General features: G+C 36.2%; 1 protein-coding gene and 1 pseudogene across 1 annotated transcript; both read left to right on the forward strand.

Moving 5' to 3' along the window:
* The first annotated feature begins 964 nt into the window (after positions 1-964).
* On the forward strand, positions 965-7552 carry LOC108899403 (sialoadhesin). The gene is made up of 9 exons (XM_051076225.1): positions 965-1364; positions 2487-2518; positions 3121-3193; positions 3546-3872; positions 4035-4346; positions 5112-5426; positions 5894-5972; positions 6623-6722; positions 6818-7552. Exons 3-9 carry the CDS (start codon positions 3148-3150, stop codon positions 7184-7186), a joined length of 1548 nt encoding a protein of 515 aa, XP_050932182.1. The 5' UTR covers positions 965-1364; positions 2487-2518; positions 3121-3147; the 3' UTR covers positions 7187-7552.
* On the forward strand, positions 7347-8334 carry LOC108899404 (free fatty acid receptor 2-like; annotated as a pseudogene).
* Positions 8335-15399: the final 7065 nt, after the last annotated feature.

Here is a 15399-nt window from a genome sequence, read left to right on the forward strand (position 1 = left end):
TATGAAATGACTGTAAAACAGTCTCTCTGAGGGATTAGTTGGATTACTTATGTTGAGAATGATTGGCAGGTTCCCCTGCTCAGTTATGATGAACACACTGCCATTCGTCATCAACCTTTTTTATCACAACACAAGGGATGCATGGATATTTTCTCCTTTAGCAACATTATTGTAAATGGCACTGGAGAGGGAGGAAAATGAGGGAGCTGGAGCAAAGTCAAGGACTGACTTAGATTACTTGAGGTCAAAGTGGACAAGGTAGTTAAACCTACTTTTTATGGTAAAGTGTCTGCTGTGAGTAAGGTCAAACACCTTTTGTAAACAATCATATCTGTTTAATGCCAATTAGGGAACTTAGGGTTTGATGTGAAACAGATTGGGGCTGCAAATAATTCTTTTAGTTGTTGATTAATCTATTAAATGTCAGAACATTGTCTGTAAAATGTGAAGAAAATGAAGATGCAATTTACAACAGCTTGTTTTCTTTGCCCAAGAGTCCCAACTTTAAAGATTTACAGTGACAGAAAACAGAGAAAATGAGGAAACAAATGCACTTCTGAGGCACTAAAATGAGTGCTTTTTTCTTTACAAATTACTTAATTTATCAATTAAAGAAATCATTGTCAATGTAATTTCTATAAACCAGCCACTTGATTAATCAACTGATCCTTTCAGCACTAAATTGGTTTTAGAGTTAACAAAGAGAAAACACACCTAGAACTAGAATTTAGCTGGACTGAACATGAAAAGAAATTTAATTTGATGTTTTTTTAAATGGTGGAAACATCAGTCATTTAACCTCTGCAACAAAGATTTTTTCTTAAACACTACTGCTGAGTGAATACAAAAGTTTACAGAATATTCAGCAATGTAAGATGTGCTGCAGAGATGAAGGTGAGTAACAAAGGTGGTACCAACCACAGTCATTTCTCGTAACAAGTATATCTCATTCTTTCATCACTGGGGGTTCCTCATTTATTAGCCAAGTATTGAATGCTATTTTTAAAACATAACCTCACTTCTCAGGAACCTGACTTCTCTACAGACCTCACCAAAATGTAAGTCAGGATAACGTCAATATGACAACTGAATAAAAGATTTAAGACAAGGATAATATGATTTCCTATGCTAATCATTCATTTAAGGCTTGTCACTTTTTTGGCTTCACTTCTTGGTTTATTTTCTTTACTGTAATATCATGTTTCTTACGCAATATGTCTATAGAGATCTGAGCTACATTTATCTCTACAGTGAGATTATATGGTAAACATTTTTTATCTGTCATCTCCAGACTTCTCTAAACCTGAAACAAACTAAAATGGCTAGAGCTCTGACTTTCCTTCTCATTGGCTGTCTGCTGAAAGGTGAGTTCAAGTGCATTCATATTTGGTTTCAGAAATATTAAGGTCATCTAAAATCATAACAACACACTGTTGCTAATTTAAAGCATTCAGAATAGAGAATGTCAATGCCTGTTGTTGAAAACCTACAAAATAAAAGATGCAGTAAACTACCAAAATCTCTGATCAGCCTCTTCTTAGATATTTAACAGGGATAAGTGTTTTATTGTTGTCTGAATGCTGAAAAATTAACCCTTAAATCATGATATAGTATCAGTAATCATTGTGGAGGGAGAAAGTAGAGCAGTACAACTACACTGCTGCTGTAAAGTACTGTTTCCTCTTCCTCTTTAAGATTGGTGTTTTGTGTTTTGTTAAGTGATGCCATCTGACTCACTGACACACAATGGATTAAAAGTAACTAGATTTTACTTCCTCACAGTTATATGCCTCTGCCAACCAGCCAGCTTGCAGTTAATTAATGTGTGAATTCTTGAGCTTTGACCTTCTAAATAGTTCATCCTTGATTCCAACATTTGTGCCAAATTTGGAATTGCCTCAAGGTGTTACTGTGATGTTGTGTTCACGGGATGGGATGGACAGACAGCTAACTCAGATGTGTACACCAAGTGCAATATTTGAGAACGGTCTACACTGCACTTTGTTTCCCTAATATTAAATGTTTACATGATATACTTTAAATCCATTTAAAATTACATTCATACATTCCATTTAGCTTATGAATGGTTTTTGCTTGTCCTTTTTTTTTTTGCTTAAAGATAATGAAAGTAGAATTTAGTTAGAGTGTTTTATAAACATGAAAATCATTTGATGGTATATCTCCAGTCTGTTTTATTATCAGTCAGTTTCTTAAATGATGGAAACATCACAGTGGTGCTATCAGTCTTTTAACCTCTGTACCAAAGCCAAAGATTTTTCCTTGATCACTGTTGCTGTGTGAATACAAAGGTTTACACAATATTCAGTAATGTACGATGTACTGCAGAAATTAAGGTGAGAAAAGATTGTGTTAATGCACATAGTCATTTTTGGTAACAAGTGTATCTCATCCTCACATCACGCTTTTGTGAGTTCCTCATTTCTAAGTCTTAAATGCTGTTTTTAAAACATAACCTCACTTCTCAGGAACCTGACTTCTCTACAGACCTCACCAAAATGTAAGTCACAATAATGTCAATATGACAACTGAATAAAAGATTTAAGACAAGGATAATATGATTTCCTATGCTTTTTTGTTTATGTTTAAAATGCTTAAAGTAAATAAAAAGTCACTTCATTGTCGTCATTTAGAGACTGTTTCTCCTGAGTACATTAGAAACCAGAAACATATGTAGATTTCAAGTACAACAGTTAAATAGAGTACATTTAAGGCTTGTAAATTTTTTTGCTTCACTTCTTGGTTTTTTTCTTCTTTACTGTAATATCATGTTTCTTACACAATATGTCTAGAGGCCTGAGCTAGATTATATGGTAGTATTGGCCTTTTACTGAATCAGCATGACCACGGTTACTGAAGTCGTCTGTCAAACCTTTGGAAATGGCACTGAGAAGTTTAACTGATGCATTTAAGTTTAAAAACTGTTCATTTAAAAATATGTGCTGTATCACACAACTGATAAGAAATAATGGGATTCTGTCTTGATTTTTTTTTCATGTTTAATAAATTAACTTTAAGTGTTATACTTTATATTGATTTTCAGCAGTGTAGAGGAAAAGAAAAATGCCAAACATGTAAACATTTTTTATCTGTCATCTCCAGACTCCTTTAAACTTGAAACAAACTAAAATGGCTAGAGCTCTGACTTTCCTTCTCATTGGCTGTCTGCTGAAAGGTGAGTTCAAGTGCATTCATATTTGGTATGAAAACTATTTAGATTATTTAAAATCATAACAACACACTGTTGCTAATTTAAAGCATTCAGAGTAGAGAATGAGAACGCCTGTGATGACAGGATGAAAACCTACAAAATAAAAGATGCAGTAAACTACCAAAATCTCTGATCAGCCTCTTCTTAGATATTTAACAGGGATAAGTGTTTTATTGTTGTCTGAATGCTGAAGAATTAACCCTTAAATCATGATATAGTATCATTGTGCTGGAAGAAAGTAGAGCAGTATAACTACACTGCTGCTGTAAAGTACTGTTTCCTCTTCCTCTTTTAAGATTGGTGTTTTGTGTTTCAGGTGCCCTGTGTGGACGGTTTCAGGTCTTTATGCCGCACACTATAGAGGTTCTGAGTGGATCCTGTGTGACCATCCCCTGCTCCTTTGACATACAGAGCAAATATAAAAATGACTTAGATGACACATGTACAGCAATATGGAGAAACAAAGATAATCATGACTTTACCAACATTAATCCAAAACTAGGACACTTAACAAATAAAAGCTGCACCACAGTCTTCAATAATATGCGTCCTGATTATACCAATGACTATTACTTCAGACTGGAGTGTCAGAATGAACTGAAATGGAGTTTTAAAAACACTTTTGTGAAAATTGTGGTCAAAGGTAGGTTTTATATCTATTTACAGACAATTTGAGACAAATTATGATTGTGGGGCTCCCTTATGCTTGCTGATGCTTGTGCTACTGGATTTTATAAATCTTATGAAGGAGCTTTCAGAAATGACTGTTCACTTAGTAACATTTCAAAATGTAACTTCCTCCCAGCTGATCCTCCCTCACCGACTCTGACTCCATCCAAACTGAGGGTGAAGGAGGGAACCTCAGTGAGTTTGAAGTGCTCTGCTCCAGCTCTCTGTCTGTCTCATCCTCCAACTCTGACATGGACCCCCGGCCTGGGTGACAGTCAGGATACACTGCAAGAGACATGGGACAAAACTAAAGTCAAGACTTCTGTTCTGAACTTCACTGCTTCTTACCTCCATCATAGAAAGACCATCTCTTGTACTGCCACCTACAACAGACAAGATGGCAGCACTGTGTCATCTGTTAGCAGAAGTTTAACAGCTGCTATTTCATGTGAGTTAATTTGTCCTCAATTAACCAATTAGTCAATCAACAGATCATTTTTTCAAAGATATTTTGTTAAAAAAAAAACATGAGAATTTGCTGCTTTTTCTATTTTGTTTTTTAAAATTTTGTTTTTCCTTACCATTACCATTAATTGGATATCTTTAAACAGGTTATTTTAAGATGCGAACTCAGCCTCTGACAAATTACAGATATCACAACCTACATGTACACTCTTACACCTGTAAATGATACAACTAATTTACTCTTCATTTTTCAGATTTACCCAAAGATACCCCGATTTTTAAAATTCTACTGTTAATATTTAATCTGCTTTTTCATGGATTAATGACGACATTTTACTTATCATACCACTTTCAGACAAAAGTTCAAATTTTAAACAAGTGACAGCCCTGATTGATATATTTTGTGATTTATTTATTTCACTATTTATGAGTCTTTTTTTTTTTACCATTATATAAATACATAGATGAATAAATGAATTTACTTATTAAATTAACTTAAACCTGGGTTAAATTGACTACAGACAGTTTATTCCTGTGGTAGCAGGACATGCCATGAACACAATAAAGGTCCCCAACCTGTACCAGTATAAAAACATATGGGTTTGGAGGAAACTGTATGTAGCTTCGCATCATGACAGTCTTTGCTCTTTTGTTTTATCACTAAATATTACCATTAATTTTCACAAACTTGATTTAACATGGCTAACATCACTTGACTCTTGGCTTGTATTTCTTCTCTTTATTACAGTTCCCCCACAGATTCTGCATTCATCTGACTGCACCAAAACTACAAGCCAGATCAACTGTTCTTGTGAGACTGTGGGAAACCCTTCTCCCATTTTACACTGGTATTTGAATGGGCTACCTGTCAATCACTCTGACAGGTTTACAATCAGCAGTGAGTCGCTAAATGTCACAGTTCTGAGGACCATCATTACTGTGAATCAGTCACAATGGAGGGATCTTTCCACCTTGGTTTGCCACAGCTCCAACTCTCTTGGAACTGCCAGCCAACGTTTTTGCACCACCAGACCTGAACAACAAACCTCTGCAGGAAGTCATGGTCTGTCTTATGGGTATTGCTTGTACATGTTTGTGATTAGCTGGTAGCCAACACATGCACTCTTGTGAACTTGAAAGACTCTAAATTATTTTATGTACTTGGCTAACCAATGTTTGAAACACTACTCAATATATTTCTATTATATAACATGAGTATTTCCTCATTCTCTGTGCAATCAGAAATGCCCACAAAAATCATATCTACTGTCACACCAACAGTCTTAAACATAGGCAGTGATATGCTATAACCAGTCACCAAACAGGATGAGGTGTTCAGTGAAATGCAGTCTACTTCAGTCCCAGTATCACTATCATCTATCTAAATTTTGTATTTTCAACAACACTGTACTGGCATGTGTTCTTTAAAAAGTGTGTATATAGTATAAAATTTGTCCACATTTTGCCAGGAGAAATACGTCTGTCTCAGTTATAGCTTCATCCTAATCTTCCATCCTTGTTATGTTTCAGGCCAAGTGACGTTGCCAGTCTTCAACGCCACAGTTGTTGCTCTACTAGTGCTAGTATGCATACTGCTATTTGTTATCAGGTAAGGTCACAGCTTGACACACCAATTTGTTCAGACTATAGTTATTATTGTTTTAGTAACTTTTACTTTCACTCCTTTTTTTTTAACTCCATCAGAACAAATTTATTACTAGAAATTTTCTAGCTATATCAGAGTTGACCAGGTCCTGTCCAAAGGCAACAAGTTCATTTTATCAAACTGTCACTACAAAATGGTTAGACAAACAAATGTGATGCAAGTAATGTGAATGTTAATCAACCCCCTATGTAACAGATGTCAGCCATCTCCCAGTTGAATAATTTCAACACTGGACTGCCGCCTCACTTTGTAGATGCAATTAGTTTCTTCGCCATATGTGGCTTTGATTTTCAAGACTATTCACCACTAATTTGACTGATATTTATTTTTTACCAATCCACATGCAACTTAAGCCCACATGACTCAGCCTCTTGACAGCTATGTCAAGTATTTTGTTCCTTTCAAAAGTATATATATTGAACTGCCAGACCAATATGACCCACCTGTGTAACACTGGTAGTTATGAAAGTTACAACAGAGGTCATGTCTGTTCCTATGATATCTTGTTTTCGAGTACAAAGATGAAAATGGGAAAAAAAAAAAGATTAATCAAATGTAACCATGTACGTTGACTGTTCTACTATATTTTTCAGGGTTCAGAGGACTCACTATAACCTTCTTAAGAGTCAGCTCACAGGTGACACCAGCACAGGTGCAATGAGCCAAGTTCTAACAAGAAGGGAGGGAAATGAGGTACTTTGACATAGAGCAAGGCAGTTTTCTAATTTAGGTATTTAACAAAGATCAGAAGAATATCTGCATCATTGACCTTTTCTCTTTAACCGTAGGCACCTAACGAAACAGAAGCCGACATTTATTCATGCACCAACGTGCCAAGCTCTGGCCCAAACAATGCAGAAAAAGCCAGAACAAGCACAGAGAAGAATGAGGAAGGGAGTGATGTGATTTATTCCAGTGTGAAGTGGAAGAACAAGAACAAGAAGAAGAAGCAAGACCCTGTGGACATGGATCCACCTGGTAGCTCCTATCTGGAGGAGGAGAGGTGCATAGTGGGAGGCATGAGCAGAGGTTTTGTGAGCAATGCACTGGAGATGGGGAACATATTTGACAAAGGGGAGCCTAGAAGGGTGAAAAGGGAAGTTGAAAGTGAATATGCTCAGGTTAAGTTTAAACCCAAGAGTGCTGTACACAAATAGTTAACTATTTTGTTGGTGGTTGTTGTTTTTAGTCAAACTAAGACTAGTACATTTGATCAAAGAATTATGTACCTTTATTTTTCAAGCCAGGGTTTTTTTTAAAATCTTAAAGCCTTGACTTTTTCAAACCACGGTATACCTTGAAACCATTAACCGGCCCATGCCTAGTTGTAAGTACATAATAATTTTTTTATCAATTAACGTTTTCATTATTTCTGCTTTGTTAATGGAAAATAACATACAAAATGGTGTAAATCATATTCACATTTTTTTCCTTGTATGGTGGTGGTCATATGTGAATTAAGAGAGGCCTGTTTTCCCATTTATTTAGCAGTATGTAACAATCTATTTTGTTTAATAGGTTATTTTTAACATTTGCTTTACATTGGACTGGCTGTAAAAATATCAAAAGAGAAAGAGTGGCTGATAAGTATTTTTTAGTATCTTGCATGTGTTTATTCTTTTTCGCAGTGGACATTTTGATACATCTTTGCAGGAAATGTAGTTGATAATATTAAAAGCAACTGCATTTCATTAAGGTGAGTTGGTTCTGGATGAGGCAGCATCAGGCATGAAATGGAATCTGCCCCACTTCCTGTGCTCAATCACCTCCTTCACTTTTTTCTCCACAATCTACACCAGCTCCTTGTTGCTGATGGCAGTAAGTGTGGTTCGCTACAATGGAGTAGCTTTCCCTGTCACCTAACATCAGCTGCACAAACCTGTGTATGCAATAGTGATCAGTGCTGTTATTTGGCTAATCTCAGCAGCACACTGCAGCATCACTTTCATCACCCAGCACCAGCCATCCCTAGCCAACAAAAACTCCAGTGTTTGCTATGAGAAATTCACAGAGAAGCAACTGGAGGTCCTTCTCCCAGTACGTTTGGAGTTCTTCTTTGTGCTCTGCTTTATACCTCTTATAATTTGTGTTTACTGCTACTTACTTGATCCTGTACAGTCGCCCCAGGATATCCCCGATGCAGAAGCAGAGGGCCATCAGCATGGCCTTAGGAATTCTAGCTGTGTTTCTTATTAGTGTGGTGCCATACAATGTCTCTCATTCATTGGGTTTCTCTCAGGGTAAGAGCCCAGAATGGAGGCCCTACGACTTGATGCTTAGCACCTTCAACACCTGTATTGTATAACTGTATCTTCCACTTTTCCCACTTCTGCTGCACTGGTGAAAAGTCTTTTTTCAGGAAGTGTGGACACACTGCTTCAGAAAGGCAGGGCACAAGCTAAGAGTAAAACACACTTTCAGTGCTATATTTCCAATTCCAGCTTCAGCATTATATTTATATATTACATACACAATGTCTGAATGTGTAGCACTATGCAGATTGCGTTAACAGTTGCTGTTACTTGACCTGTGGCCACAGGTCAAGTAACAGTAACAGCAACCACTGTGGCTCAGGAAGTAGAGCGGGTCACCCACTAACCAGCTTCTCCAGTCCATGCCAAAGTGTTCTTGGGCAAGATACTGAACCCCACGTTGCGCCTGATGTGTGTATCATTGGTGTGTGCATGAGTGTGGATGTGTTAGAGCTCTTTGTGCATAGAGTAAGCGCTGTATGAATGTGTGTGTGAATGGGTGAATGTGATACGTAGTGTAAATCACTTTGAGTGCAATATAAATACAAGTCCATTTAACAGTTGTTCACATCTTGTTAGGTGTGATCTGATTCTGACTGTGCTGCTTTCCACCCCAATCAACCACTTTATGACAAAACCTCAAGACATGTTTATGCATATGCAAAATTCAAAATTTTATTATTTCACAGTAAGTTCTCTATTTTTGAGAGGGAACAAATATTCTTTGCACCCATTTTTAGGCACACATGTATAATATACCTGAAAAACAAAAGTCAGCTATAAAGTGGTATGGCACAAAGGCTATTTCTAGTACACAATGCACATCAAGTACAAGATAGTGGGACAATAACAAACTATTGGACATTGGATTGCTTTTCAGTTTCAACATTTTTTTCTTATGTGTCTAAAGCTTACTAAAAAAAATGACTGCATGACTGCAGTATATTGGTGATTTTATGGTTTGTTTTTCATGAGAGACATAGGCACTTTAAGAATATGGGCTACTGTTTTCCTCAGTTTGTAATAAGTAGTCATAAAAGATTTCAAAAAGTTTTTTTTACTATCAACAAGACACAATAATTACACTGAAGTCTACTGAGCTCCTTTATGTAAACAAACCTGCAAAGAAGGTCATGAGCAGGGCCACCCAGCCTTGTATGTAGGACCAGGAGAGGCATCAGTCACCAAAACGCTTGCCCAGGAAGTTCACTGTCACCCCGGTGCAAATGGCCATTGCAAGCGGAACAAAGAGAGCTGGCATTGTGGGCAGAGAGTGACACATATTAAAATTCATACCTGAAATAGTCATTTCAGCTGAGGGCAACATTGTGCACCTACAGTTTCTATGGCAGGCCTAGATTTACATGATGCAAATTCACTATATAATACATCACTCATGGTGAATATGATGTTGACAGCAAAACTGTGGTACAGTGATAGAGGACAGCAGTGTAGTAGTACCGCCAACCCAGCAGTGAAGGACTACACCTGGTACAGAGCTGATGAAGGACAGGAGACTTTCACTGGATCTGGACATGTTAACATTAAAACATCTAAAGACAACGGTCCTTTTTAGTGCAAGACTGAAAATGTCTTGGTAACTGAACAATCCAACAACAGACAGAAATGGATGTTCAATCTATGTATCAATTGTTTCAAAACTGTCATGTTCCATATACCCTGAAAGGTCGAGCATTATGCAGTGTACTGTTTGAAATAATAAATGTTTTCATCAAATTTTAATCAATGCATTACTGACCTTTAACTGTACTCTTTTTTTGCTAAGTAAGACATATGGTTCCAGGTATCAGGTAGGTATGTCTAGTTTAGTCCCTTCTATCGTCTATGTCTAGATTTAGTTCCTTTTTTGCAGGCAGGAAAACTGTTAAGGTCGGGGAGTAACTGCAGATACACACTCTCTGATAAACTCCATATGATCTTCTGAACTGGATGATGAATATAGAGGTAGAAAAGAGGAACTACTCAAGTTCTTTCTAACCTCAAAATTCAAATTGTCTGTGCTGGCAGCAAGGATGCCCGGTATGAGTATTGGTCACAGATAACAACATTTTACTATAAAATATTTATCACTTTGTATGCTCAGAGTCAGACCTCTTGAATACACCCTGGGTGTAAGAGCTCTGTCCTTTCAGCTGAAATAAGATTCTGTCTGCAACACTTTACTATTCTTCAATAAAATATGAAATGACACATTTTTTTGGTCACATTATTCACTTCTCTTAAGGAAATCACAAATTTCCATCACTAGAAAAGTAACTAGATTTATTTCCTCACAGTTATTTGCATCTACCAACCAGTCCGCTTACAGTTAATTAATGTGCAAATTCTTCAGCTTTGGCCAAAAATATGTTTTGTGCAATTACAGTGACCTCGACTTTTGACATTTCATCCTTGCGTCCAAGTGAGCATTTGTGCAAAAAATGTGAGATCAACCAATAAAAATCCAAAAACTGAGGTAAAGTACAACTAAAACTGTACATTAAGTACAATATGTGTCAGTTTTTTAAATGATGGAAACACAACAGTGGTACTAACCAAAGATTTCTCCTTAAACACTACTGTTGAGTGAATAAAAAGCTTTACTGAATATTCAGTAATATAAGATGTGCTGCAGAGATGAAGGTGAGAAAAGATGGTGGTACCAGTCACAGTTATTTCTGGTTAACATCTCATACTCTTACATTATTGGCGCTTCTGTGAGTTCCTCATTTCTAAGTCTTAAATGCTATTTTTAAAACATATACTCACTTCTGAGGATCCTGACTTCTCTACAGACCTCACCAAAATGTCTTTATACATCAATATGACAACTGAACAGAAAGACTTCAGAAAAGGATAATGCAATATGTCTATTTCCTATTTTTTTATATTTTGATGTAATGGGCAATAAATTAATTATTGTGTTTAAAATGCTTAAAGTAAAGAAAAACAGTTAGTTAGGTTTGGAGACTGCCTTGTGTGTATTAGACACCTACAACACAATGTAGATTTCAAATACAACATACAAGCCAACAAACAAAATGCTTGTCATTTTTTTGTTGGTTAAACTTCTTGGTTTTCTTCTTTACTATAATTTCATGTTTCTTAAACAATCTTTTTAGAGACCAGGGCTACATTTATCTTTACAGTGATATTATATGGCAGTATTGGCCTTTTACTGAATCACCATGACCATCACCATGATTTTAAAATATGTGCTATATTATACTGTTGATAAGACCTTATAGAAATAATTCTAAAAATTCCTATCTTGATGAAAACATCTTTTTCATGTTAATAAAAGAACTTAAAATGTCATATTTAATATTGGTTAGGGAAGAGAAATACCAAACATTTAAACTTTTTATCAGTAATCTCCAGACTCCTCTAAACTTGAAACAAACTAAAATGGCTGGAGCTCTGATTTCTGACTTCTCATTGGCTGTCTGCGGAAAGGTGAGTTCAAGTGCATTCATATTTGGTTTCAAAAATATTAAGATCATCTAAAATCATAACAACACACTGTTGCTAATTTAAAGCATTCAGAGCGGAGAAAGTCGATACCTGTGATGACAAGATGATATCCTACAAAATAAAAGATGCAGTAAACTACCAAAAAGAAAGTAGAGCAGTACAGCTACACCACTGCTGTAAAGTACTGTTTCCTCTTCCTCTTTTAAGATTGGTGTTTTGTGTTTCAGGTGTCCTGTGTGGACGGTTTCAGGCCATTATGCCACAAACTATAGAGGTTCTGAGTGGATCCTGTGTGATCATCCCCTGCTCCTTTGACATACAGAGCAACTTAGATGACAAATGTACAACAATATGGAGAAACAAAGATAATAATGACTCTACCAATATTAATCCAAAACTAGGACACTTAACAAATAAAAGCTGCACCACAGTCTTCAATAATATGCATCCTGATTATACCAGTGTCTATTACTTCAGACTGGAGTGTCAGAATGAACTGAAATGGAGTTTTAAAAACACTGTTGTGAAAATTGTGGTCAAAGGTAGGTAGCTATTTAGAGACAATTTGAGAAAAATTATGATTGCGGGTTTTTACTGCATTTTATAAATCTTATGAAGGAGCTTTCAGAAATGACTGTTCACTTATTAACACTTCAAAATTAAAAAATTCATTCTTACCAGCTGATCCTCTCTCACAGACTCTGACTCCATCCAAACTGAAGGTGAAGGAGAGAACCTCAGTGAGTTTGAAGTGCTGTGCTCCTATTTCCCTGTCTCATCCTCCAACTCTGACATGAACCCCCGGCCTGGGTGACAGTCAGGATACACTGCAAGAGACATGGGACAAAACTAAAGTCAAGGCTTCTGTTTTGAGCTTCACTGCTTCTCACCTCCATCATAGAGAGACCATCTCTTGTACTGCCACCTACAACAGACAAGATGGCAGCACTGTGTCATCTGTTAGCAGAAGTTAATTTGTCCTCAATTAACCGATTAGTCAATCAACAGATAATTTTTTTCAAAGATATATATATATATATATATATATATATATATATATATATATATATATATATATATATTTTTTTTTTTTTTTTTTTTTTAGTTTCCTGTTCTGAAAACATGAGTATTTCCTGCTTTTTCTGTTTTTTTAAATTTAAATTTTTTCCTTATCTTTAAACAGGTTATTTTAAGATGATCTTGGAGCTGGATGATCTGACACCAGACAAATAGATGTTAAATGTGAGTATCACATGATTCAAATTGTTATGTTAAGTAAAGCCTGGCATATTTCAGTGAACAAACTTTTAAAATCTACTGTTAATACTTGATCTGCTTTTTCATGGATTAATGTAGACATGTTATTTACATACCAAGTGACAGCCCTGATTAATATATTTTGTAATTTATTGATTTTACTATTTATGAGTCTTTTTTTTACCATAATATAAATACACTGACAAATAAATAAATTTACTTATTAAAATAACTGAACTCTACGAACAGTTTATTCTTGTGGTAACAGGACATGCCATGAACACAATAAAGATCCCCAACCTGTCCCAGTATGAAAACTAATGGGTTCAGAGGAAACCGTATGTCGCTTCACATCATGAAGTCTTTGTTCTCAACTTTATTTCTTTTATAGATCAGTACATATCACCATTCATTTTTGCAAACTTGATTCAACAGGGCTTCACTTGACTCTTGACTCCTGAGCAACAAACCTCTGAAGGGAGTCAAGGTCTATTTTTTGTGTATTTCTTGCCCATGTTAGTGATTAGCTGGTAGCAATCACATTAATTTCATTTATTTATTTGGCTTATACCCTAATAAGGAATGGTTAAACACTACTAGATATATTTCTATTATATAGTAACTATCAATGAGATTTTCAATGAAATGCAGTCTAACCCAGTCCCAGTATCAGTGTCATCTGTCTAATTTTTGTATATACAACAACACTGTACTGGCATGTGTTCTTTAAAAAAGAAAGAAAGAAACAAACAAACAAAACGAAACAAAAAAACAGTTTGTTTCGGTAAGGAGTCTATGGTCATGGCGTTTTAGCGGACGCATGGGCTACCATTACAAGTGTTACTCATCTTTTATTGACTGCTCCTGTTTACAACTTTATCATCAGTGTCCATGTCACCCTCTTAAATTAGTTCTGAGGTTTATGGTGCTTCTATGATTTTTCTTCTTTTTATTCAGTAATTGTTTATACACTATTTACTCATTTTCTTGATAAAAGAAAGAGGTATAAAGGAGTAAGCAGTGACTGACTCTGCAGTGGGTTTAATATGATCTGAGGTAAGACCTCACAAGATGAATTCTTTATACAGTTGGTCCACATTTTACCAGGAGAAATACGTCTGTGTCAGTTATAGCTTCATCCTAATCTTCCATCCTTGTTATGTTTCAGGCCAAGTGACGTTGCCAGTCTTCATCACCACAGTTGCTGCTCTACTAGTACTAGTATGTACAGTATTTGTTATAAGGTAAGGTCACAGCTTGAGACACTAACTTGGCTGATGTGTTTTTTTTCCAATCCACATGCCTCTTGACCTGATGTCAGGTATTTTGTTCCCTTCAAAAATTGATAGATTAAAATAATGACTGCCAGACCAATATGACCTACCTGTATAACACTGGTAGTTAGGAAAGTTACAACAGAGGTCAAGGTCCTTTGCTGAGGAGGAAGGAAAATGAAAATGGGAAAAACAAAGATTAATCAAATGTAACCATGTACGCTGACTGTTCTACTATATTTTTCAGGGTTCAGACGACTCACTATAACCTTCTTAAGAGTCAGCTCACAGGTGACACCAGCACAGATGCAATGAGCCAAGTTCTAACAAGAAGGGAGGGAAATGAGGTACTTTGACATAGAGCAAGGCAGTTTTCTAATTTAGGTATTTAACAGAGATCAAAAGAATATCTGCATCATTGACCTTTTTTCCGTAATTGTAGACACCCAACAAAACAGAGGCCGACATTTATGTCAACGCCTGTGGCGCTGAGACAGGCAGACCCTAACCTTGCAATTACCTCTGAGCCAATCTGCACCAACGTGTCAAGCTCTGGCAGAAGAAGAAGAAGAAGCAAGAAGACCCTGTGGACATGGATCCACCTGGTTGCTCCTATCTGGAGGAGGAGAGGTGCATAGTGGGAGACATGAGCAGAGGTTTTGTGAGCAATGCACTGGAGATGGGGAGTCTATTTGACGAAGGGGAACCTAGAAGTGTGGAGAGGGAAGCTGAAAGTGAATATGCTCAGGTTACATTTAAACCTAAGAGTGCTGTACACAAATAGATAACCGTTTTGTTGGTGGTTGTTGCTTGCAAGTAAATTTGATCAAAAGAATTACATACCTTTGTTTTTCAGGTCATGGGGTTTTTAAAATCTTGACTGACGGATTTGCTTTTGTCACTGAAGATTTTATTCTTGCTTACTGCACTGTAAGTAAGTACATAATACAAGTACATAATAATTTGAATATTTTCATTATTTCTGCTGTGCTAATGCAAAATAATATAAAATGGTATATATCCACATTCATTTTTTTCCTTGTATGCTGGTGGTCACATGTTAATTAGTAGAGGTCCTACTTTTTTACATTTATTTAGCAGTGTGTCACTGTG

Source organism: Lates calcarifer, linkage group LG15, assembly GCF_001640805.2.
Source record: "Lates calcarifer isolate ASB-BC8 linkage group LG15, TLL_Latcal_v3, whole genome shotgun sequence".
Taxonomy (NCBI): Eukaryota; Metazoa; Chordata; class Actinopteri; family Centropomidae; genus Lates; species Lates calcarifer.